This window comes from Beta vulgaris, chromosome 2 (genome assembly GCF_026745355.1).
Source record: "Beta vulgaris subsp. vulgaris cultivar EL10 chromosome 2, EL10.2, whole genome shotgun sequence".
NCBI lineage: Eukaryota > Viridiplantae > Streptophyta > Magnoliopsida > Caryophyllales > Amaranthaceae > Beta > Beta vulgaris.
This window is the reverse complement of record NC_079203.1, coordinates 2,431,749-2,458,404: the sequence shown is the minus strand read 5'-3', so window position 1 is coordinate 2,458,404 and position 26,656 is coordinate 2,431,749. Positions and strand designations below refer to the sequence as shown.

The 26,656-nt window shown below is 35.4% G+C and overlaps 2 protein-coding genes and 1 non-coding gene across 3 annotated transcripts; 2 read left to right on the top strand and 1 right to left on the bottom strand.

Moving 5' to 3' along the window:
* Positions 1-1,302: 1,302 nt before the first annotated feature.
* LOC125495342 (small nucleolar RNA SNORD34) lies at positions 1,303-1,388 on the bottom strand. Its single transcript, XR_007271981.1, has one exon. It is a non-coding gene; the product is annotated as a small nucleolar RNA SNORD34 (small nucleolar RNA).
* A 7,455-nt stretch (positions 1,389-8,843) lies between these two features.
* LOC104887717 (probable protein phosphatase 2C 22) lies at positions 8,844-18,678 on the top strand. The gene is made up of 4 exons (XM_010672432.4): positions 8,844-9,334; positions 13,648-13,842; positions 15,713-15,924; positions 17,642-18,678. Exons 1-4 carry the CDS (start codon positions 9,173-9,175, stop codon positions 18,204-18,206), a joined length of 1,134 nt encoding a protein of 377 aa, XP_010670734.1. The 5' UTR covers positions 8,844-9,172; the 3' UTR covers positions 18,207-18,678.
* A 3,661-nt stretch (positions 18,679-22,339) lies between these two features.
* LOC104887719 (protein CHLOROPLAST VESICULATION) lies at positions 22,340-23,608 on the top strand. Its single transcript, XM_010672433.4, has 2 exons — positions 22,340-22,512; positions 23,019-23,608. The coding sequence occupies exons 1-2, from the start codon at positions 22,403-22,405 to the stop codon at positions 23,383-23,385; spliced, it is 477 nt and encodes a 158-aa protein (XP_010670735.1). The 5' UTR covers positions 22,340-22,402; the 3' UTR covers positions 23,386-23,608.
* The last annotated feature ends 3,048 nt before the right edge of the window (positions 23,609-26,656 follow it).

Here is a 26,656-nt window from a genome sequence, read left to right as displayed (position 1 = left end):
AACTGAATGTTTAAATCTCATACAATTTTGAGAGAATTTGCATTAGATTGATAGACAGAATAGGAGTTTAACAAGGTTGGCAATTGTGATTTTAGCTTATGTTTCCTTAGCTTGATACAAAATTACTATGTAACCTTTTGGTTTTTATAGTTTTCCTGCCTTTTCTTTGTTAGTTTACTGTTTTTCTCGCCATATATTGACACCATAACCAACAACATCAAGCTTCATAGATAACACTAGTTCGAGAATCACTATACATTAGGATGCCTCTACTCAAAAATAAGATACCATAAAACTGGCCATTTATTGTCAAAGAGACTAATTGTTCGAAATTCACTTTACATCTAATGTAACTTGAAATTTGCAGCAAAGATGCTACATTGTGGAGGAACAACAAAATCAAATGTCAAATGTCATCTGTATAGGATCACCTCCAAGCTATGGATGTACAATTTATCTGGTGCCTGGTGTTATTCTATCTACTTCTTTGACGCCTATTAGAAGAAAAAAAAAAGTTGCCTACAAATATACTATCCTGTGGAGAAGTTGCAAAATCATGTCATCTGTTGGCTGTCTATGATCGCCTTCAAGCTATGGTGGTGTTATTGTATGTACTTCTTCCACGCGATATTAGAAGAAAAAACTGCTCTCTACATATGCAAACTTGCAGTGGTGTTGCCAGTGAGCTTCAGTTAGCAGCAAAAAGCCAAAAATTGGTGTTCTCCAAATATGAAATCTGATGTATGAAATCGTAGTTAACATGTTCAAAAAACTGCCTTCTCTACATATGCAATGTTGAGGTGGTGTTGCCGGTGAGCTTCTAGTCTGAGTTAGCGCCTTCAAACTCACAAAGAATTAGCAGCAAAAATTGGTAGTCCAAATATCAAATCTGATGTATGATAAGGTCATAGTCAGCTTATGTTCGAAAAATTGCCTTCTCTACATATGCAAAGTTGTGGTGTTGCCAGTGAGCTTCTAGTCTGAATTAGCAGCCTCTAAACTAACAAAGAATTAGCAGCAAAAAGTTGGTTTTGGCCAAAAATATCAAATCTGATGTATGAAAAGATCGTAGTCAGCTTCGTTGTCTTTCAGCAGTCGCTAACCGGTCTTCTGCCATAGCAAAAAACACAAATGACATACAATCAGTTAGAACAATTCTACATTCATCAGCAAACAAGACCCTCTTTTTGAGGTGTTGTTTAGCTGGGAAAAGTTTAAGGGTGTAAAGAAGAAAAACAAGGTAAAAGCAACCAAAGTTATGGATCAAGTCAAGAGCAAACATTGCACCATCATGAAAGACACAAAAGCCTCGGATACAACATACAGATAGTTATATCATAGTAACATCAGACAATGTAGGCGAAATTCGAATGTCGTCACAGGCTCCTTCTCTAAGACAGAGCACCAAACAAATTTGACAATATCTTGAACATTAAGAATAGAAGATTTTAGCAATCAAAACATATAAGTTGACAGGAAATAGCAAAAATCAAGAACAAAGCTTATACTATAGTTTAATTTAAAATGTAACTGTAAGACAAGAAGGTTTTAACAATTAAAACACACTTCAAAAACGATGAGTCATATGCAAATAACATCAATATTACCTGTTCACATCTTTCTTTGAAACGAACTCTTGAAAGCATTGCAAACAACATACTCATCTACACAAGCACACAAAGAACTTCATTAATTAGCACTTTAAACTTGCAATAACAAATGAAATCATCATGTTATCAATTTGGATACATGAAATATTGAAAAATTGGGTTTAATTTGTTCTTTCTGGTGGATATTTACAAAATCAATGTACCCAATAATCCAGATTGATCATGGTCTACAGAATTACACATTACAAATTTACACAAAACAAAAACACCCAATAAAATTATACTCATATTTCTTAAAACAGAGAAGAAAATCCCCTAAAAAGAAACCCATGAAATCCCAAAGATTTCAATAATCCAAATTGATGGAAATTTCTAAATGAAATCATCATCTAAATAATTACACATTACACATTTAGACAAACCAAAAACACCCAGTAAAATTATACTCATATTTCATAAAACAGAGTAAAAAAATCCCCTAAAAAGAAAACCCATGAAATACCCAAAGAATTCAACAATCCAAATTAATGGAACTTTCTAAATAAAATCATAATCTAAAGAAATACACATTACACATGTACATTTTACACAAAACAAAAACACCCAGTAAAATTATACTCGTAATTCATAAAACAGAGTATAAAACCCTCCAAAAAAAAAACCATGAAATGATGAAATCCCAAATAATTCAGTACAAAAAAGAGTTCAAGATTAAGAAGAAGTACCTTCATCTTCGTTGAACCGCAAGAACTAATACCCAGATGGAAAGAAAGCAAAAAAAAAAAAAAAAACCCCAAGAAACAGAAAAAAAAAGGAAGAAGAAATGAAAAGAAAAGAAAAGAAAATGAAAGAAAATGGAGATTTCAGTTGAGTTCAACTCGAGGTTCAGCACCACCATCAGTAACTCTTGATTTTTTACCACAACAGCAGAAAACCGCGAAAAGGTCTCTATAAGTACCTTCAGGGAGGAATAAATTGCCACACCCAATAAGAACAAGAATAACTCCAAGTGCAATGCCACCGTAGAGTAATCCTTCATTAGCAGTGCTCGATAGGTGAGCCATGGAAGAAGAGAATTAATGAAGTTTTTTTTTGAGAGAGAAGAGAAGATGAAGGTTTGAAAGAGAATAAGAAGAAGATGAAGTTTTTGTTTGTTTGTTTGTTTGTTTGTTGTGTTTGTATGGGTAAAGAGAGGTTTTTATAATGCAAAAAAAAGGTTGTTAGAAGATTCTGATTTAGAAGGAAGCTACTAAAGATTGAACTAACAGGAAATGAAGTTCAAGGACTTATATATAGAGAGACATTCATCGAAATTTTAAGTTCTAGTTAGGGAAAGATTAATGAAAATCTTAAGTTCTAGCTAGGGAGAGACTAATGGCGTGTTCGGCGCACTTTTTTAAATAGCATTAGTATTTGAACTTGAGTGATTTTTGGATTCGTTATAATTATCAAATATATTATTATTGTTTATTTATAAATTTTATAATTGCTTTTAGCTTCTCGTAATTTTCTGTCTAATATAGACGTCATGGAATGACAAGTTTTTTGAAAAAAAAATTAAAATTTATAAGAAATTGAGGTTAAAAATAGCAACTTTAATGGAATTGGGGGTAGGACAATGTTATTACCTTAATAAAAGTGTAGGAGATAAATAATTTTGTCTATGTCTTTATAGTTACATATAATTATAAGTCTTTATTATCTTTTACTTTGAAACGTTAAACATTGAAATTGTAGTTGATTGGTGGTTAAACTCTCACATTTCATTTCAAAGATCATGTGTTTAGTTCATGTGACATTATGATACATATTTAGGAGAGTGCCATGTTATAGGTAGTTTTAAACTTTTGAAAAACGTGGAATGGAAAATAGTGGGTTACGTGTAAATGGGTTAGTCGGGTTAAAATCAAGTTGAATTTAAATATTATTTTTATTATTATTAAAAGTTGTGCATAGCTTTAAAATTATAGTATGGTAATATTAGTAATGAAATACAAAGTAATAATAATATTAGTAATAATATGTTTTATAAAAGATAAGTTCAGATAAGCTCAAATAAAAAAAAATTCAGATCAAATCAGTAAAAATAAGTTGAATTAAACATAGCCTAAGGGTCTAGTAAGGGGATCTCTCTACTCCCTCCACTCTCTCCCACCTACCTTACCTTTCCTTTCTCATTTATCATCTTTAGGTACTGACTTGAAAATCGGAGGCTTCGCCATAGGGACCCCGCCCTAAGCTTGAAATTCATCTTACAGGCACATCTTACTGGCGAGGTTCAAAAATTGTTCTAAACGGCTTCCTCGCAATATTACATATCCTTTATTCAATACCGAAACGATTGGCATTAGAAGGTGGGGCGATAATTAATTATTATTCTAGGACCTCATGGAGAGATAGTGGTGGAGATTTGTGTCAATATTTTGATTCATGCTCATCTGTGGCAGATTTATGTGTTTCGCGCTAGTAATTAATAATAGATTTTACCAGTTAGAATCAAAACTCGGGAATACATAACTCGGGATAATATAACTCTTAATTAGTTGTAGTGGGACTACTTAAGAAAGTTGGTCTGGAAAACGATCGATAATCATAACCATGACAGGTGAAATTTGGAGTCGCTCCGGCGGCAAGCAAGACAAGTATGTAGAACCATTATTTTTATCAAAGTTCCCGATTACCGATAGAGTATAAATCTATTCCTGGGGCCTCAACAATTAGTTTAAGCTTTTGGTTGAGTTGGTCCTCTGACAAGGTATCAAGAGCCAGGGTGACAAAAAGATCACGGGTTCGAATCTCATCCAGCCCTCATTGCTCTTACGTAAGGGGGCGTGATAGAGTATAAATCTATTCCTGGGGCCTCAACCATCAGCTTAAACTTTTGGTTGAGTTGATCCTTTGACATTACCAATTGAAATTGGATAGAAATCCATGGGAAATTTTGATACAATTTTGAGTATTTTAAAGTTGTGTGCAATGACTTGAACATTGGTCTCTCATGATTGAGTCCATTGTATGTTAACTATGTTTATATCAAATAAATAGGCCTAATTAGTTTGGGGTTATCAACGAATGTCATGTAGATAAGCACATATCATGTAACGCACATAAAGTGTGCGACCATATGCGTTAATGAAATCAGAACATCATGTGGTCTTTCTATCTTTTATATGCTGGTGTTATGCGTGCTAATATGATAGGATGATTTGAAAAATCAATTTACCTGCTATTCTATTGAGCAATAATTACTAAACCAATATCTCAATTGGTTTATAGAATCTAGAATTTTCAATCACAACATATTAAACTATTATCTTACTTATTTTTCTTATATATCTTTATTATTTGATGGGATCAAGCATTTACTTGATCCTCGTAGCATTATATGTTTGCACACTGATCGTTCCACAAATTACTCGTGAGAAATATATCTGCTATTTAAGCACCTATCATAAGTGCACTATTTGAGCAACCATGTGTCTCCCGAAACAAATGCACTCAGTAATCCGTGAAGTTACTCTAAACTAATTTGCTTAGTTTTTATCTTGATTACATGTGCTACAAGTTTCATCTACTTTGAGTTGTTGAATTTAATCTAGCATGTATGCAAAAAATGCCTCATTATGGTAAATAAGACAAACAACAAACCTAAAATGAATTTTTTTCAGTAAGCTAAGTCATCTCGAGGTTTTCAAACGCATCCAAGCAATTGGTGCATGATATTGCAGATAAACAATCTCAGTTGTACATGGATAAACATCACATAATCAAACTATAAGGTTGTCATGACTATTACCAGTACTTGGGGGATAATCCCTACTTACTCAAAGCAAATATAGACTTCTATTGCAAAATAAAAATGCAGGATAATGTGGTATAGTCTGTCATGAAGAAGTAAAAGTATATTATATATGTATTTGTGTTGAATCAGAAAGAATAGATGTTGTATTATTGTGTCTCCATTAACTACAATTACATTCCTTATATATAGAATATAACATAAACTTAACCTAATAAATTTAACCTAATGGGCCTTGCCCATAGATATAGACCTACAATCCAATATCCTCTAACAATTTGCATTCAGCTAGAGTTCTTTTTATGATAAAGTTGAACAAACGTATGATAATGGCTCACTAATAGCACCTCTGAAAGCTCTTTAGATCTCTATTACATAAGGGAAGAGAGGACCTATGGTGTCCTCTTTTGAACTGACTATTTTACCCCTCTTCCCTTTTTAAATTACAAAAAGAATATCAATACCAAAATTGGGGTTCAAACAAAGCCACCGAAAATTAAATTGCAAAATATCACACAAATTACTTATATCAGGAAACTTTACCAATCACTCAAAGAATTGAGAAAATCACGTTGAAGAAATCACGCAAATCACTCACATAATCAGAAACTTTACAAAAAACTAAAAATTAATTTACAAACTAAAACTAATATAGTAGAACGTCAATACATACAAACATTCACAAAATTCACTTACAAATCATTGTTCTCAAAAACCATTCACAATTACATACTCACAAAAATTACCTATAAACACAAATCTGAGAAAAAAAAATAAGATTTTGACAGTCATATCACACATTCGTCCCGGCGATTTTCGAACTTTCAGATAGGTACATAATTCTTTTAATCTTCAAAGTTATTTCACATTAGTCGATTGTTATGTAGTTGAAAAAATGGATTGCATATGGAGGGTTTTTATTATTTAAGAAAGAAAAAAAAATTGGGAGTGTAATGTTAATTAGATTATATTTGATTGTATTTCAGAAAATCTTATTCAACAAATGGAGGTGAACTTAAATACTAATATACATTTTCTTTTTGTTTACTATTACTTAGTAATAATTAGGCCTAAAATTGTAATCGCACGCATCGCGTGCATAAAAAGCTATTTAAATTAGCTAAAGCATATCTGATAAGTGCATAATAGAATTTCCAAAAAAGCATAATGCCTAGAAAGGTGATGGATAAGTATTTATTTACTTATTCAATTTGGATAATAATTAGAACATAATACCTTAGTTTTTACTGTGCTGGACATGTTATATCTAAAAGGTTGAACTAACAAATTTTTCTTTAAAAGTGAGTATTAATATTTTTTTATAAAGGTAAGGAAAAATAAAACTAGGAGGCTCTATGTACGACGGAAATTCATAATGCATTGTTTACAAGGATAGAGTTTAAAGGCGATCATTACAAGTTACTATGTAAAAATAAGAATCGATTAAGTGCCCAACATTGACTATTGAGTTTACCGCCTTCTTCTCTATGGATGTGTTTGATATTTCAATAGTTGAAAGAATTAAGAAAAATATTTACGTCCTCTATGATGTTTACAAAGAAAAATATACATTTTAATATGTTTGAAATAAAAATATACTTATCAAACAAAAAAAAGATTTTTTTCCGGAAAAACTGCCTTATAAATTCATTTTTTTTTTGAAAAATTACCTAATAAAAAAAATATTGTGAAAAAGTACCTAATAAATTATTTTTTTGTTGTAAAAGACTACCTTGTACCGGAGTGGGGAGTTGACTCAAATCTCTGGCGTTGTCAAGTTATGTGAGTTGCACATGTGTTTTAATAAACCCTTAATTGTAACATTTTCCCCTAATTTCCCTAATACCCCCCCTTCAAGTGATTCATTCAACTCACTAGATATGCTAAATGAAAGAAGTTTGCTATTGAGAATCCAGGTGAGAGGATAGATCATTAGAGGGTGAGGATGGATCAACAAAAGGTGGGTCAATAAATTGTGATATTGGGTCAGTAGTATGATGGTTCTTAAGAGGATGATAGTAATGTAGCATTAAGTGATAGGGATTATGAGGATGAGAGTGATGATGATATATTTGTTGAGAATGTCAATGACGACATAAATAAAAGTGAGCTTGTTAATAGTGGCAAACAAAAGGGATCTGGACATATTGAAGAAGAAGAAATAAACATTGAGTTGTCCAATGATGAGGAGTTGAATTTCTAATTATTGCATGTTCTGCATGCTGGATCGGGTTCTCTGGGAGACTTGTTGGGGTAGTTCAATCATCATCTATTGCCCGAAGGCTTACTATTCAGACTAATTCGTTGGTAAGCCAGTGTCCTATGATGTTGACTTGTTGAGATCCGAAATTCAAAGTGAAAATTTTGATTTGTCTGTTTATTGGAAAAAGGTCCGAAAATAAGGCGGTAACATGCTCTTTGTCATAGGACTCTTATCAGTTAGTGTCATAAATCTGATGATGAAGTACACAACTTGCATGGTTCTGATGATAAGCAAGGGGGAAATTTTGAAAAATAAGGGGAAAAAGTTAAAATTAGGGGTTTTTAAAACACACGTGCAACTCACGTGACATGGACAACGACAGAGATTTGAGTCAACTCCCAACGGTGGTGCAAAGTAGTCTTTTACAACAAAAAAACAATTTATTAGGTTAGTTTTTATCAACATTTTTTTATTAGATAGTTTTTCGGAAAAAAATGAATTTATAAAGTAGTTTTTAACGAAAAATCCTAAATATCCCGTCCATTACGACTGACCACAACCTCACATGTAGGGATGACAATCCAGTCCGAATTCGACCCCAGTACAGTTCGATCCGAAGGAAAAAAAATCCGAGCTGACTCCGCCAAAAAAATAATCCGCATCCGATTCCGTTTAAAAATTCCGACTCCGAGGTGTAGGAGGGTCGGAGTCGGATCCCATAAAAATCCGACATCCGAATCCGACTTTAAGGCAATGAATCATTTTTTATATTTATATTAAAGTATTATGTATGTATAATCTGACTCTGACTTTGAAGCAATTGTATTATATAAGATTTTTCAATTGAAGAAATGATTGTTGAAAATAATAGTAATTTTAAATTATTTGTACTATATTAGATATCCATATGATCATTAAAAAATAGTATTAATCAGATTATTATTATACAAGATTTTTCCATTAAAAAGAATGGGACGAAAAAAAAGTCAAATCCAAGTTAGAGTCGGATGTTCGGATTTTAAATCAAAACGAAATCAAATTCTCGAAGTAGTAGTCTCAGTCAGATTTAAAATCTGACTATAAGGTAGAAGTCGAATTATGCATAATCCGATCCAAATACGACGCATTGTCATCGGCCCATCCCTATTCCCTACTCTAGTCTCAACTCTCATGTTCTAGTTAAAAAACCACAAAAGATCTCCCTCCTTTCTTTTTAATAAAGTAGTTTAAAACCCTTGTTAGATTAATAACACTACACGAATTCAAAGACCGTTCCTTTTCTAGACACGTATCCTCCAATCTCCATACCTCCCAAAATTTTCAAATCTTTGATTTTTGTTCACAGAATCACAACCATTAATTTAATCAAACCTACATTGCAATTCTACGCAATCAATTCTAAATTATACAAACGAAGGTTCACATTTCCCCCTCTTTATTTACATAATTTTGCCGAATTAGGGTTTCATTAGGGTTTAGATCGAACAATTAATTATCTTCATTCATCTATTGTTCCGAGAAATTGGGAAAGAAAACTTGTGAGATTTGGGATAATGTGTGATGGTATGTCTTCAAATGGAGGAAATTAACAAGGAGAGAGAAAATGGGGGCTCAAGCGAGGGTTTACCTCCGAATCCCCTTGCAGCTGCTTATCGACAATGCTTCAGTGCTACACGAATTTCGTCGATGCGGAAGAAGACGCTTGTGCGACATGCTTCCCTTGTATGTTATTCATGTGCCAGATTATCTCGTTTGTGCTGTGTAATTTTGCTGTTTTTAATCTATGTTTGTTAGAGATATGTGTGATTTTTTTGCTCGGAATAATGTGACTGTTTATAATTAGGTTTAAACTTTTTGTTTGAGATGTGTGTGAATTGTTTGCTCAGAACAATTTGGTTGTGTTGTTTATGTTTGCGGTTCTAATTTAGGTTTTAACTTTTTGTTTGAGATGTGTGTGAATTGGTTGCTCAGACAATTTGATTTATGTAGTGTATCTTTGCAGTTCTAATTTAGGTTTAAACTTTTTGTTTGAGATGTGTGTGAATTGTTTGCTCAGAACAATTTGGTTCTGTTGTGTATCTTTGTGGTTCTAATTTAGGTTTTAACTTTTTGTTCGAGATGTGTGAATTTTTTGCTTAGAATTCCGGTTACGGCTCATTTGGTGATTTTGGGATGAGCTGTGTGGTTTTTGAGGAAATGTGGAAGACAAGTGTGGATTATACAGTGTTGTATGTTGCAAGATTCAACTTTGCAGGAACTTTTTGCACCTATCTTTACTTCTGTAGATTTAATTGATATCCGTATTTAAATAGAAATTAAGTAATCAGGTATGGATTTTATTATTTTGAGAAAAAAGATTTTATATCGTGTGTTTGGTTCCATTGATTTTGTTAATGAAGTTAACCAAGGTAAGATACTGAAACCAAATTGAGAAACTCTAAATTGGTGGAATTCCTCTTGACAAAGTAGCTGCCACGTTTGAGGCCTTAAGGAAAAGTGGGAAGGATTGAGAGTAAGGTTCTTCCATAGTTCCATTTCCATTTGTCACTCTGAATTAGTCTGCTATGAGACTTTTTACTCTTTCTTTTCCCAGTTAGACAGGAAAATAAAGTTTTTTTTTAAACAGGTTCAGATGTCCAATCATTCAATCTTGTAAATAATTAAGTGGGGATCTGACATGAACATTAGTAGTTCTATGCATTAAATGGTTAAATAACTGAGGATTGAGTTTCATACATGAACTGCTTCCCTGCTCCCTACATAATGTCTAGGAAATCTGTAGACATATACTGTGGATTTTTGAGCTCCAATGCTGAGGCCCTAATGGTCGTAGCAAATTTTTTAACCCATTAATGGAAAGAGATATTCTTGACCAAACAGTTGGATTGTAACTCTTGCGTTTTAAGACATTTTATTTTAGTTCATCTGCTGATCTTGATGTTGGCCATTATACATCTGTTTTTAGATTAGTTCCAAATGTCAGTCTTCTTTGCACATCCAAGGGTGTGTCATTATAAGAGCTCTAGTAGTTTCGAAAAGTGAATCTCTTTTCCTCCTTTCCTGGTAAATCATGGTGTTACACTTGCTTCAATAAAGACCTTCTGCATGAAGCTTCATTTTTTTCTTTTGGGTTTTAACATTTATGTTGTTGGATTTTATTCTTTTTGTCATATGATTAATGAAATGTGGCTATCATCATTCCAAATGTACTTGAGGTTTTTTCAGGATGATATGGATATTAGTGGTGCTACGATGTCTCCGTATCATCTATTTTGTTTTGGGGTGCATATGGCCTTTCTTTTCACTTTTTCGTTTGATTGCATTGTGATGAAGGGATTATGGAGGAGTCTTAAAGCTGCTTTGTTAACGCTCACCTGGCCTGAAATCAGCTATAATGAAAAGTGTCCTTTGATTAGTATGACCTTATTACATGCAGTCTAGCCCCCTTTTTAATGTTTGAACTATATGCATCACTGAAATTCCTTCTATAGCTACCTAAACTTGATTTTGCCCCCCTTTTCTATGTAATGTATAAACTCTTGTACCAGGAAATATGTTTTTGGCTGGTTATCAGTAAACTCTGTGCCAGGTTGCGTCAGATGGAAAGGGAAGCTTTTACGAAGACACAACTCTATTTTTGTTCAACCCTAGATCAGCTAAAGAAACATTTTGTAGTTCTTAAAAGGGATAGACAAGTGCCGTTCAAGAAAAAGGTTCTTGATTTCGATAAAGACAAATGGGACCCTATGATCCTATGTTTTTCAGTTTTTTTCAGAAAACAAAGAAAAATCTCAGGAGTTGTTTGGTTCACTATTTTGAGGCTTGAAGAAATGGAATTAATTACCAATTTCCTTTGTTCTTGTTTGGTTCAACCCCTCATCAATTTATTACCATTACCATTACCATTACCATTACCATTACCATTACCATTACCTATTCCTTTGTTTTTGTTTGGTTCACCCCCCTCATCAATCCGTTACCATTATTCGATGGCAATGGATTCACCAATTCGTTACCTCCCCTTCCCCCTCAATTAACAAAATCTATTATTTGGTGGTAATGGTTACCATTCATTTCCATTTCTAAGTTTGAACTAAACACTCAATAAAGGTAACCATTTTTGTTACCACTTCCCTCCTTCATTCCCTTTCCATTCCCTTTCCATTCCATATCTTGAACCAAAAGGATCCCTTAGTTGACTCTTTAACTTAAAGCCAATTAGCCAGCCTAACTTATCTTTACGATGAAAAGAAAATAGAGAAAATCATGTTGCTATTACAATGTATATAAAATCTTAGGGGGTGTTTGGTTGGGGTATTTTTAATGGAATGGAATGACATCCATACCATTGTTTGGTTGGACATATTTAGGGTAGAGTCTCATACCCAAGGGTATCTATCTCCACCCCATCCCCCTAGAATCCCAATCCCCCTAGAATCCCAATCCCCCCTCCCCCCCCTAAGTTTCTAACTCCATTCCACTCAAGTTTCAAACCCTAATTTTTGTGGAAAGGGGAGAGAGAGAGGTTAAACCCTAAAAAAGAGAAACCAATAGCCGCCAACCACCCATTTCCGACCACCACCTTCGCCGACCACCCTTTTCCGACCACCAATATTATATGAATTTTCATTTTTTCATATTTTTGCATCTGTTTGTCGAATACAAAAGATTTGCAAAATGGTAGAACGCACATGGTAGAATAGTTTGTCGAGTAACATTGCATCTGCAATTCTGCATATTTGGAATAGTATTGTACCAATAAAAAAACAGAAATAAGAAAAACAAAGAGATAAAGTGTTCCTAGTTCCTACTGGGTAGTTAAGAAACAAAGTTTGCAAAAGTTTTGAGGTAATATGGTTTGTCCACTGGTGTAATTCACAAATCACATAGAAAGTGGTTTGCATCTTTCAAATTTTTATCATCTTTCATCTTTTTGCATCTGTTTGTCTGGATGTTCCAATGGTTTGTCCATTGGTGTAATGAAAATGGTTTGTCCAATGGTTTGGACACTCCATTGATATGGCTACTTGGATGCAAGTTGTAAAGTATATATATATATATATATATATATATATATATATATATATATATACCTGGTACAATTATATTAAAATAAAAATTGGATGCAGAATCCATTCCAAAAGTGAACCAAACAGCAGAAATGGACATTGAATCCATTACAGGATTTTTAAAACTGGTATGGGGTTCTGGATCCATACCACCCTGGTATGGATATCCATACCATTCCATTCCAGTTCACTGAACCAAACAGGCCCTTAGGGTGTATTGAGGTGATAAAGATACTAGTATGGGTGGGAGTGCCTTAGGCGCGCCTTGGTGTGACTCATTGAAATTAAGGAAAATTTGGCCAATCTGATGTAATTAAATTTTAACATGAAACATCATATATTATTGTATCCAAAAGTAGTATGTAGCAAGTAATATGACATTTTTATTTTAGAGAAGTGTAGCAAGTGAATATAAACACATGAAGTATTATTTTGCTCTTAAGTTTTCAGACAGTATGTGACTAATTGCTTCCATGGCTCTTGACATTGAGGTAGGTTGTTTAGGTAGCAAAAGTTATATGCAATTAACCTAGGAAAATATAGGCTGCTTACGAAGGTATAATACTTGGGGATTCTTCTCTTTGTTTTGATTGCAGATATTGCCAATTGTGCGCTTGCTTTTTTAATATCTACGAATGCTGGGAACTTAAGAGTAAGCTGTTTTATGCTACATAAGAGACGAGCAAATCTAGTGATAATGCCTTTTTTCTATATGTTTTTGTTTCAGAGACACTTAAATTCATAACTAATCTCTGTGTAACAGTCTGTTCAACTTTGAATAGCCTTTAAATTTCCCTGGGGACTTTGGGAGGTGTGTCGTGGAGCAGGCACTTTTTTTAGATATAAAATCATCACTTTTTGTTATGTACTTATGTTGCATGTTCTTTCAATTATTTTGATGTAGGGTACTTTACTTTATTCTATTAAATATTATGCGGTGGAAGATTCTAATTAGATATATTGCAGATTAAAACACCAGATATACCTGTTGAGCCCCTGATTGAAGATTGTGAGTCTGAGTTCCTTCCCATTGTTCGTTCTGGAGCATGGACAGATATTGGATACCGTTCAAACATGGAGGATGTATATGTATGTCTTGATGATTTTATGCATCATTATGGGCTTCAGCATAGTGGGGAAGGGCCAAATGCCTTTTACGGGGTACTAAATCTGTCTATCGATCTTCTTTTCCTTCAGATTTCTTATATGTATTTCTGTCATTTTCTTTATATAAGCCTATGCTATGGTGAAGAAGGCCAGAATCTAGGTGCTTGTTTTTGTAGGATAATCTTCTTTTCCAGATATAATTCAGTATTTTACGATGCCAGGTAATGTTAGGTGCAGAGCTTGGAGCTTTTTTCTTATTGCCCGTGTTATGGATATAATACTGCTGGGAAGGGGTGTTCATTAGTGCGTAGTTAGCAACATGGCCCGTGATATGACCTGTTGGTACCCGGTTTTCTTGGGTGGGGTCACATAAAGTATCCGTTAATATTAACACAGTTCATTTCAATCATTATTTATACTTTTTGCCAAACTTTTTGAGGAAGAAAATCTCTGCTAGTCGATCATCTTTACAAAGGTTCTTAGAGAAATTAGCGACCACTATCAAATCAAATACTTCCTCCGTTTTTTTTTAGATGTTACACTTTCCTTAAATTGCATGTTTCTAAATAGATGTTACACTTTTTTTTATTTCTCAAATTGGAAAGTTTTATGCTGTAAAATTACTCACTTATCCTTACGTATAAGGATTAATTAAAATTAAACTAACCTAATTTAACCTTATTATATACTAATCCAAAATTATATAAACCTCCCCCCTTCTCCCACACCACCTCAGTTGCCCCAACCCTTCCCCCACCTCGCAGCCTCCTTACCCACCACCACAGAGGCCCGGCGAATTCTGACCACCACCCCACCACCCACCCGAAATCTCTACCACCCACCCGAAAATCCCACCCAGCCACCCAAAACCCCACCCCACCCACCTGAAAACAAGATCCCCACCCACGAAAACCTTCCCCACCTACCGAAATCACCACCCAGCCACTGAAATCCCCACCCCCACCTACCGAAAACCACGCAATTTTCTTCGCGCAAAACCACGGCCTCCATTTTCGGCGTTAGAGGTGGGGTTTTCGAGGATGGGTGGAATTTTTGCGGCGGTAGAGGTGGGGTTTCGCGAGGCTGGGGTGGGTTTTCGGGTGGGTGGGGATTTCGGCGATGGGGTGGGGTTTTCGGGTGGGTGGGTAGGGATTTTGGCAGGTGGGGTGGGCTTTTCGGTGGCTGGGTGGGGTTTTCGGGTGGGTGGGGTGGGGTTTTGGGTGGCTGGGTGGGTGGTTCGAATTTTAGGTGGGTGGTGGGGTGGTGGTGGGAGTTCTCTGGGCTGTTGGGGTGGTGTGGGGAACCCAAGTTGGGGTCCTCTTTTCTCTCTCCTCCCTTCCCTTAAACCCCATGTTAATTCTCTCCTAATTACTCCTCCAATTTTTGCCTAGGGAACTACAATTTTTGAAAGTGTAACATCTAAAAAAAAACGGAGGAAGTATTAAAAAGATTCAACAAGACTGAAACATAAAAGTAAAAAATACAACATCAATTCCAACCATCCAGTCATCCACCAATCACCATTCATGAAATGCTACAAATAGAATATCAAGTACTGGAGGCCTAATTAGAGATGTGTACATAATTCAAAAATATTGAACCTTAGGTGTAATTGAGAGACAGGATGTGATGAATGGAAATCTAAGTGTGTTCTAAGAAATTTGAACTATAAAAAATATTATGTGGGTTTCAGGACACCCGCTTATAAAAAAAAGTTGGCGTGTGATCCGTTCAGAACTTGTCATGTTTTCTGGGTCTGGTACGCAGCCCCTTTTGTTTTTTTAAAAAAATTTATTTACTACCCAGTATTTTTGAAGTGAGTCATGGGGTATTGGATCGGGTATTTTTGAGCTCCGACCCAAAAGTGGGGACCTATATGCCATATATACATTGTAATGATGTATTATTCTAATGGATCCTGTAGGTTTTTGATGGTCATGGGGGAAAGCATGCTGCTGATTTTGCATGCTGTCATCTGCCGCGATTCATATTTGAGGACACAGATTTTCCAAGTGAAATGGAAAGGGTCATAAGCTCTGCATTTCTACAAACAGACACTGCTTTTGCTGAAGCATGTGCATTGGATTCAGGGCTTGCCTCTGGCACAACAGCATTGGCTGCTCTTGTTGTTGGCAGGTTGTTCTTTCTATCCTTTTTCTACTTTGTGAGCATATCTGTTTTTTTTATATGGCGTCTACCAAGACCTCTCCTCCCATCTTTTGGAATCAGATCTATTAGCCTATTTTTGTGACTGTTGTTAAAGTTGTAGTATGTGCTTGTGTATTTGCTGCTCTTGTTATTGGCAGGTTGATCTTTCTATCTGTTTTCTACTTTGTTAGAACATCTGTTTCTTTTAATATGGCATCTATCAAAACCCCTCCTCCCAACTTTTGGAATCAGATTAGCTTTTGTTTTGTGACTCTTGTTAAAGTTGTGATGTCCTTGTGCATGTAGTACATCTACTTTGTGGATCGGTGCTTGGCTATGTGGCTTTTGATCATTTAGATTTTCTTGTTGATTCCAATTTTTTTTTAAATATTTTTAAATGGTTCGATGTCCATGCTCATGTGGTATTTTCTGGATTACTAGTTAGAGATTCTCGTCTTTCTTCCAGGGTTGTTTCTATTTTGGTGTCAGATTTTTATCTTCTTTTGTTGTTTTTGGCTTTTGCACTATTGTGCTAGGGAAAGTCTAATGTGGAGTCAGTTACCAACTTTCTGGTGTTTGGGTCTTCATTCTTTTGCTGCCTTTTAGAAGTAAAGAGAATGTTTTGTTTGTAGACACATATTGTTGGTCTGTTGGGCACTCCTTTGCATGCAATTCTGGCTGCACCAAGATTACTTGGCCTCAAGTGATGGATTTAGTGTGGCTGAGGATCTTCATCTGTTAGGCATTATAAAAAATACGACTACATGAGGCTATTTTCTTTTTGTTTCAAATCTATTAGATTTCCTTTTTCATTCAAATCTATTTTCTTTTTAAATGGTTTGGTGTCCATGCTTATATTTGTTAGTTTCTAGATTACTAGTTGGAGATTCTCTAATTCTTTTTGGGGTTGTTGCTAAATTGGTGTCAGACTTTTTCCTTCTTTTGTTATTTCTGGCTTTTTTTTTACTATTGTGCTAGGGGAAGTCTTATGTAGAGTCAGTTACCAACTTTCTAGTGTGTTTGGGGTCTTCAGTCTTCTGCTGCATTTTAGCAGTGGGGAGAATTTTGTGTTTGTAGCCAAATATCGTTGGCCTGTTGGGCATTCTTTGCTGCAACTTTGGCTGAGAGCAAGGACTCGTAATCCAGGCTTAAAGAATTGAATGTTCTCTTTTGCGTTTGATTCGGGTTTAAGTACTGGAAGTTTAGAACAGCTGGTGGTGGAAAGAACCCCTTGAAAAACCATCAATGAAGAAAGCGCTGGTGGTTTTTTGGTTAATAATCTGGAATATAAAAGTAGAAATGGATAAAAGAAAAAATTTAAGAGAAGCGTTGGTGATGTGATGCAGAGACGAGACACGAGGGTATAGAACAGATTTTAAGTTGCTGTCTTTAACCCAATATCTGATAATTATTTTGGCGCGTTGCCTAATACGATAACTTCAAGATCGATTTTGGGCCAAGGAAGTATCTCTGTTTTGGGATGCTTCGAGAGTTCAAGTGTAGTGTCCATTCCTTTATTTCCTTTCAGGATCTGTAATTTTGTATTTCATTTTCATACAGTTGACGAAGTATTCCAGTCTCAATATGCTTTATACTCCTTGATCTTGCTAAAATTCTGAGGGTTCTATCTATGGTCTTTGTGCGCACGAAAGCCTGATTGAATTGAAAGTTCAGAAGTTTATTTCTCATTTTTGTTTCACTACAGATCTTTGGTTGTGGCTAATGCTGGCGACTGTCGAGCTGTACTATGTCGGAGGGGCAAAGCAGTTGAGATGTCCAAGGACCACAAGCCACATTGCTCTCGGGAGATGCAACGAATCGAAGCATCTGGTGGGTATGTTGACGATGGCTACCTCAATGGCCAACTCAATGTTGCCCGAGCTCTTGGGGATTGGCACATGGAAGGAATGAAGGGTGCCAATGGTGGGCCCTTAACTGCTGCGCCAGAGCTTATGACAACAACGTTGACTCGAGAGGACGAGTTCCTCATTATAGGATGTGATGGATTATGGGATGTTTTCAGGAGCCAAAACGCTGTTGATTTTGCTCGGCGAAGGCTTCAAGATCACAATGACCCTGTAACTTGCAGCAAGGATCTTGTTGATGAGGCTTTGAAGAGGAAGAGTGGGGACAATCTTGCTGTTGTTGTAATATGCTTCCAGCCTGAACCACCACCTAACTTGATTACCCCAAGGCCGAGGGTTCATCGGAGCATTTCTGCTGAAGGGTTGAGAGAGTTGCAGAGCTTTTTGGATGACTTGAAAAATTAGCTTAGATGGTGACAGACGAATAGTGCTAAAGGGTTGAGAGAGTTGCGGAGCTTTTGGGATGGCTTGAACATTTAGCGAAGATGGTGCCGACAAATAGTTAGTTGTGTCTTACTGTATCGTCGTAGTTATTTTTTTTGATACCGGATAGAATATTGAGGTGAATAGGTGAATTGTCCAATTGTATCATATGCGGCAGTAAGTTGGCGTATGTTTTACTGTAGTTTACAGTTGATTTATATCCTAGAGAACGAGTTTAGTTTTCTCACCTCGCTGTAAGGTTAGATTTTTGTAGTTAGCAGTAGGTTGGGGTTTATCAAGGACGCCTTAGATTAGTCTCTCAGGAGATGGAGCCATGTTATTTGAGCTCTCAGTGATTCTTGCTATGAAAACTTTCCTTGTACTACAAATTGTGGTACTAGTCTTTAAATTCTGTGTTCTTTTTGATATTTGATCGACATGATTTATTTTCTTCTGGATTTGTGTTAGGCAATTAGCCATCTGCTTTAACTCCTAGAAGTAGAAATTTGCTCATATGGATCACCTGATGGGCATTATCCGCCTTTTAAGTTGGTTTGCTTCCTCATATTGTAGGTTGTAAATTATAAGATGTGTTTTATGTATCAGTTAATCAATTTTGGTGTGTGCCATGATATTGCTATAAATTTTAACAATCCTCTACTTGTTTAGCCACTTTCAAAATCTAACCTTCTACGTTTTACTCCTCATGTATAGCTAACTGTCGCCAAAAAATATACCAAAGAATTGGTGGACTGGAAAATTAGGCAGATTTTGCAATGGAATAAAGCAGCTTTGATGAGATATGTGTGGGCTATTATATACCGAAGAACGCCCCCTCCCCTAGGCCAATGGGATCCATGGGATTAACAAATGAAGCATTGACATGAATCACAGTAAAGGAGGGGTCATGGGGAATGTCAGGTTACTGGCCACATCTATGCACAGTTTTAGGGAGACAGGAGGTGGCCTTAATGAAAAGGGAGGCTTGGAGAGTAGCTCTATAATAATGGTCTCATGAGGGGCTGGGTTAGAGAGGTTGATAGCACATCTGTTTCTATCTTTTGATGTTTCGTGACATAAGAGAGGAATAGGATATTCTATCTAATCCTCCTAAAGGACTGGGTGGAGGACAAGTTTACTCTCATCTAGTTATGGAACTGGGTTATCTCGTATCCCGGCTCACTCATGATGGTCTAAATGTCGGGTAAGGCTGCAATTATGGACAATAAAAGAAGAGATTTTAGGTTCCGGGAGGCATCTAGGGCGGACAATGTTAGGCTTACTACGTCTCAAAGCGAGAAGGCTCATATGAGTGAACCTGTTATAAAAAATGGTTCCATGTTTCTATCCAAGAGATGTCCATGTGGTGGGAGTTGAGGAGGGAAAGATATGCTCACCTGATAGAGAACCCTTTATGGGTGACAAAGTGAGGGATGAGAACGTCCCTATCATTCGAGTCCATATGGATTTGGAAAGTTAAGATACGATGAAGAATGTGATAGAGAAGGGGAATAAAGATGGTGCTATGGTCCCAAGTATCCTAGCGAAGGACGCTGCACAGTTCAAGGGTGAATTCAGAGTCAAGTAAGGGTTATTGGATTGTATTGTGGAGGGTGCCAATACCTAACCAACATGCCAAAAGCTGACGGATTGGCTATCTCCAAGAAGCCATGAGCTATTATTGTATTGGAGGATATCCCAACCTTTTCCGCCTTTTTACGTATTGGATCCATTTTGGAAATGAGCGAGTGGCATGATTTTTACGAATATGCTTAGAGAGAATACAATCTTGGGCTAGACTACGAGCCTTGGGAAACTTCTACGCAAGCTTGGCTAAGTAGGCCAAGTTAATTCATAAGAGAATGTCCCTTGATAACAAACCCTCCAAGGTGCTTTAGGAGGAAGGTATTTCTTGACCAGATTAATTTTCCTTTTTCTTTGTAGTGTTCTTCCACAGGAAGTTATTACAGACTGACTCCAGGTCTTTGAGGGTTTTGGTTGGGACATAAGTTGCATGCATATAGTATGCAGGAATGGAGGAGAGTGTGGAATTGATGATTAAGCATAGGCTCCCAAATTTAGAAGAAAGTGGGTTGTCTAAGAGGCTAGCTTATTAGAATTTTATCAACGATAAATTGGGCCTGTGATTTAGCCGAACACTTATGGGAGTGAGAGGGGGATACCTAAATAAAGACCTAGGTTCTTGGTTTCGAAAACATTAATGGTTTCTTGGAAAAGGATTTTCAAGTCCTCTGGGGTATTCTTGGATAAGGTCAGCTTGCTTTTTCCTTCATTGATTTTTGACCCGAGCCGGAACAATAAGTGTTTAGTACATGTCTAATGGTAAAGGCAGTGGAGTAATTGACACGATCAAAGAGGAGGAGATCATATGCAAAAAGCAGGTGTGAGTTTCAAGTTCAATTTTTATTTTGAACTGACTCAACAAGAAGTCAAGAGTATACTGTCATAGTTCACATTAATCATTGAAGCCAAGGTCTTAACGCATATATTGAAAGTATGTAGGGTCGGCCATAAGGCAGGGCGAGATGGACCACCGCATTAGGCCCAAGATGAAATGGCCTCGAGTGTTGGTTACTGCTTGTCCTATTGTTCTAATTTGTTAATAATATTTCATTTATGCGTAAAAGACGCTTCTTAGTTCAGTTGGTTGGTCCTCATGTATATGATTGTTTAGTAAGGAGTTTGAATCCCACTTTCAACTTTTTGTTTATCAGACACTTTGCAAAAATTTATCACATAAGCTTCGTGCATTATTAGATTCGAATTAAAGTTCTTCGATCTATGAGCTATTGCAATAGTGATTTTCTATTTCGTTTTCTACAGATTACACATCTTCAGTTTCATTATATCTATCGTTAGAGTATTTTGAACATATATATTTCACCCGTCTTGGAAAATTAGTACAGTTTGACAAACATGTTTTTAGATGCACAACTTTGACTACTGATGCATTTAGATAATTTATTAGTAAGAATAGTTACAAATTCATAATTCTGGTAATAATTTACGTACTAACATAGATATTTATATATTTATTAGTAATAAATCATTGGTCAAAGTTAGAGTATACAAATAATGTGAAGCTTAAATTCAAACTGTTTTCCCCTAATTCAACTGTTCTAAACTTTAAAATTAAGATGTTAACAGTTAAATTATATATTCTCTTAATACAATAAAAATACATTGTTACACCGATATTATCTGTTTTATAGCCACATTTTACAATTATATATTTATATAGATCAGATCTCATATTTACTTTTTCGTCCTAGAATTCATAAAATGTCAAGTCCTAAACTACTTACATGGATCATGGATCACCCTGGTAGAGACCTCTAATACGGACAAACGTCAGACTTCCGACCATTGATGAGAACGGAACTTTTTGGTGACCAATGACCATGACTAAGACATGTCCAAATATCTTGGGGGAGAAAAGCTTTACTATACGCAACCAAAGAACATTACGAGGGGAAATAAAGTTCCTCACGTTACACCTTTATTTATCAGACCCAAAGGACAAAGAAAGCCTCGACGTCGAGCTAGCACCCGTCCACAGAAGCAGGTAATGACGGCAAACAAAAATAAGAAAATTGTAACTACTTCAATAATGTCATATTAAGCAAGGATATAGCTTAGATTTAAAAGAATATATAGTAAAGATATATCAATGATAAAACTAGAATAAGCTATGAAAAAATATATATAAATTAGCGGTAAAAATTTTGGATTAACAAATGTATTTTCCATCTAAGCTCAAATAACCTAAAAGGTAAGAAAATAAAATATAAGTGGGTCCCTTAAAATTGAGGACCCTGAACGATCGCTCAGTCTACTTATGTATCCGAGACCCCTCTGCATACAAGCTTCCCTCCTTCCTAACAAAACTATATTTTATGACATGGGAGATGCATCAGGTTATCATTTGTAATACGATACCCCAAAGTTTAGTTTTTTTAGCCTAGTGGCTAAAAGTACTAACATACATCCTCTTTGAGTCTTGAGAGTACTGCACACAAGTAGAAGTACAACTACCTTTCCTGGCTTTCTCGCAGTAGTACCTTTCAATCGCATATATATAGAACAAACTTTCTCATTTGCCTTTGCTTCTTACATCTTACTTCACATCATTAAAGTTAGAAAAGGCTGCAAAAGAGATGAATATATCAACTTGTTGCTGCATCAAACCATTACCTCCAACTCCAAGTTCATCAATCCATCCTACTTCATCACCCTCCTTGCGCACAAACACAAATCATGTTCCAAGGTAATTATGATATGTAACATATAATGATAAATAATGTCTCATTTCTTTGGTAAATTTGAAAAATCATTACTTAATACTTCAAATAATTTTCTTATTGTATCATGCATATGCTCTAAAGTTTTTTTTTTTTTAAAAAAAATTGATAAGAAGAATTCCTCTTAACTGCCTTCGCACAACAGAGGCTCATGACAAGGCAAACACCCCCAACCCCCCTCCCTTAAATCCCAAGTATATGCTTGGAGGAGGAATTGAATCCTAGACGTTGCTAGGGAAGATGGGAAAGTTCACCACTTGAGCCAATCCCAATTCCTAATCGTTCTAAAGTTGATCACAACTCAGGCTCAATGGCCTAACCTGAAATATACGCGGGTTTGAACATCCAGGCCTAAAATTGGATCTGATCGTGCACAACAACTCAAATTAATTTCGAATCTATTATAATGGGATTTTTTTATTTGTTTAGCTAATTGCTTTTTCTTTCCTTTTGTTTTATTGTATTTGATTAGGAAAGTTAATGAGAAATCATCATGTTCAAGGAGGAACACACAATTATTGGCAATTGCAACAACCATAGTAATTGGTCTAGAAGTGGGGGAATATGTAAGCAACATCAATGGTAATTATGCAATGGCTAGTGAACTAACAATGGAATCTCAAGTACAAAACAACAATAATAACAAAAGAGGGATTGCAAGATGGAGTGACAAAAGAAGTTGCCCACCTTGGAATATTAATTCATTGGAAAGTATTGTGCCTGAGAATCTCCCTAGACCATCTGCTCATAGGAAATGGGAGGGAGTATCTTACTCTTCTAAATCTGCACCATCTGTTAAATTCTTACTTAAGACAAGAACAAGTTGCTTTTCTATGTAACTCTTTTTTTTTTTCTGTCTAATGTAAATACTGTAACACAAGAAATGATACATGTACTACTAGATTTTAGTTAGGTTAGGATGTTAGGTTAAAAAATTCAAGAGATTGTATACTCAAAAGTTTGTGTTTAGAATTTGGTTTTGTTACTTGTATTTTGGATTGTAGTTTGTAGAAGATATCTTATGTGAATATGAAATACTTCCTTCCTTCGTTCTTTTTTTTACGGCAATAATGAGATTTTTACACTATTTACTCACTAATCTTTAACTATCTATTGTGATTTTTACGTAAAAAAAAGAGTCATAACAACAATTAATTTGTATAATTTTACTAAAAAGTAATCGAAGATATTAATAGTTGAATTTGTATGATATCATTTGTGATCTCTTGATTGCAACAATTAATTTTTATGTTCATTGCACCAACGGATAATTATGAACATTAATAAATTTAATTAATTATTGATATAAAAAATTCTATTGCTTTTAGAAAAATTACATTGAGACACATTCAATAAAGTTATTTTCGTGCATGACAATATTTGCTTACAAGAGTTAGAATATTGTTGTATTTAGAAAGGGAGGAACGAGTTCCAATTTTATCGCATAATTTTGCAAATGAATTCTTATTCTTTTTTTTTTTATTCATATAAGCCATAAAGATAGTGAACATATTGTTCACAACATCTCAATTTTAATCACTAGGCTAAGACATCCTTGATAATGAATCTATCTACTTATTATCGATTTCGAAAGAAAAGATTTGTGAATTGTAGTACCTATTGTGAACTTGTGGTAGTACAAACAGAGCAATTGGTTGATTTAAGTAAAACGTGGGGTGTACTACAAAGCAGTACAAGTTTGAATGCGCCAAATTTGCAATGAAACAAAACAAATGGTGATGATTTGCATAGGTGTTTACTTTGGCCCAGATGATGGCACTATGCAACTGTGGGAGTGTGGAGGAACTACTATGGGCCTATAGCACTTGACATCCCAAATATTTGTAAAACATTATTATCTACTATTTTTTTAGCCATTTTCGTAAATGGCCTATTCTGCAACTCCAAATTACCACTATCAAGTTATAATGGACGCCTCAGAACGAAAATATATATTTTTAATAGGTTTATTCACTTATTTGACCACAAAGTTTTAGGATATATATCTATCTTATCACTCACTTTTTCAGTCAACGTCGCACGATAATATTAACTACATCAGTCATTGAACGCACGAGTTATAAGTTAGTTTTAAATATTCCTAATAAACGATTTGATTATAGAAAGTTTAAATCACGATTTAATATTCACCCCGTGATTTTGGGAGAAACATCATAAAATCATAAAATTTATAAATAAAAAAAATTTTGTGCATTTTGCACGGGTCAAAACCTAGTGTTTATATATATATATATATATAGCAAGTACTCTAGTGGTAAAGAGAGCACCCTTCCAACCTCAAGGTTGGGGGTTCAACCCCCCACTAGAGGCACTTTGAGGGTAGGTACATTTCCCCCTTACTCTCAAGTGTCTGGCCCATTAAGATCCGAGCGGGGTTCAGGCCACTTCTTATATATATATATATACACACACACACACACACACACACACACACACACACACACACACACACACACACACACACACACACACACACACACACACACACATATATATATATATATATATGGGCAACATCACATGAGAATGCTCCTTACATGAGAGATGAGAATGAATCTCAACCACACGATTGGATTAGAGTTACAACAACACTTGTTCATTAGAGTTATACCCCCAAAAAAATTTTGAGCCAAAACAAAAATTTTGAATTTTTTTTTCTAATATTTTTTTTAAAAAAGTTACATCACTTTTTGAAGAACAAGATGTTATATACGTTCTGTCCAAATTTGAAGACAATCCAACGGTAGATCTCCGGCTACGGTTATTTTCGTGAAGGTGTGACAGGGAACAAAAACCAGATGACTCGTCTGATTGAAATGAAAACTGCAGTCGCGTCTTCCCCTTTCTTCAAAAACAAATTATACCAAGAACAAGATCTTTCTGAGTAGATAGATTTTGACTACTCACACGTTCAATTCGGATAAGAAACGAAGGTGATATGATGCAAACAAAATAGGTGTGCAAAAATGGACGAAAATCCGAGAAGAGAGAAGAACTCTTTCTCCGAAAAATGGGGGTTACAATGCAGAAAAAAATCTGATTAATAACCTTATAAAGCAAAGGTTTAAAGGGTAATTATAAATGTGGGTTAATGGGGAATTAAATAGGGTGTTACAAGGTATTCAAAGGTTAGCTTCATAAGCACCAAAACTCTTCATCCTCCACTCCATAATTGCTGATTTTCGGCCAGCACGACATGCCACATGCGATGCAACATTTCATCACCCAAGTCGGTCCAACAACGTTACAAAAATGCTACGCGACAAAACCGGATCCTAAACGCCCAAATAAATAATGAAACTAATATAACAACTTAAAATAAATATCTAACAACTTAAAATAAATACATATAAATATATATCACAACATATAAATATATATAAATATATCACAACATATAAATATATATACACATTTTCATAACATGTTCAAAATAATTCAAATAATAAACTATTTATTTTTATGAAAAAGAAAATACCATTTTAAAATAAACAAACACCAAAAATAAAGGATTAAAATTATGGGGTGTTACAATCCAACCCTCTGGACAGTCGTCGGGGCGTTTGTCTTCTTTAGGGATTTTAGTTTTGGCAGAGATGGGTAACCCGGATTTTTCAAGGAAGGCGTCTACATCTTCTTCAGTAAATTCACTAGCGATATTTTCCCCCCTATAACCCCGACTCAATTATAACAACCTCTTCTGGGTTTTCCATTACCTTAGGGGCTCTTTTTGATTTTCTAATTTTCGGGAGGTTTTCCTTAGGGGCCATGAAAGTATTGTGAAAGATTTAAAGAGAAAAATACCTGGTTCTCGGTTCGCTTGGAGTTGATGAAGCACCTGAAGAAACGACCGTCCTTGAAGACAATTAATTTGTGGTGATAATGAGAGAGAGAGAGAGAAAAAGAGAAGTGGAAGATGAAGAGATGAAAGGACAAATTGATGAGGGGGGTTGGTCTTACTTAGGGATGCGTGGGAGGTTGGTGAAAGAAGTGGTTGTCCCAAGGCGGATGATTGACGGTTTTTAGAAAGGTGGTTTTAGGACACACGTCAATCAGGGGCAATTGTTGGGACCAGATATCTGGGTTTTG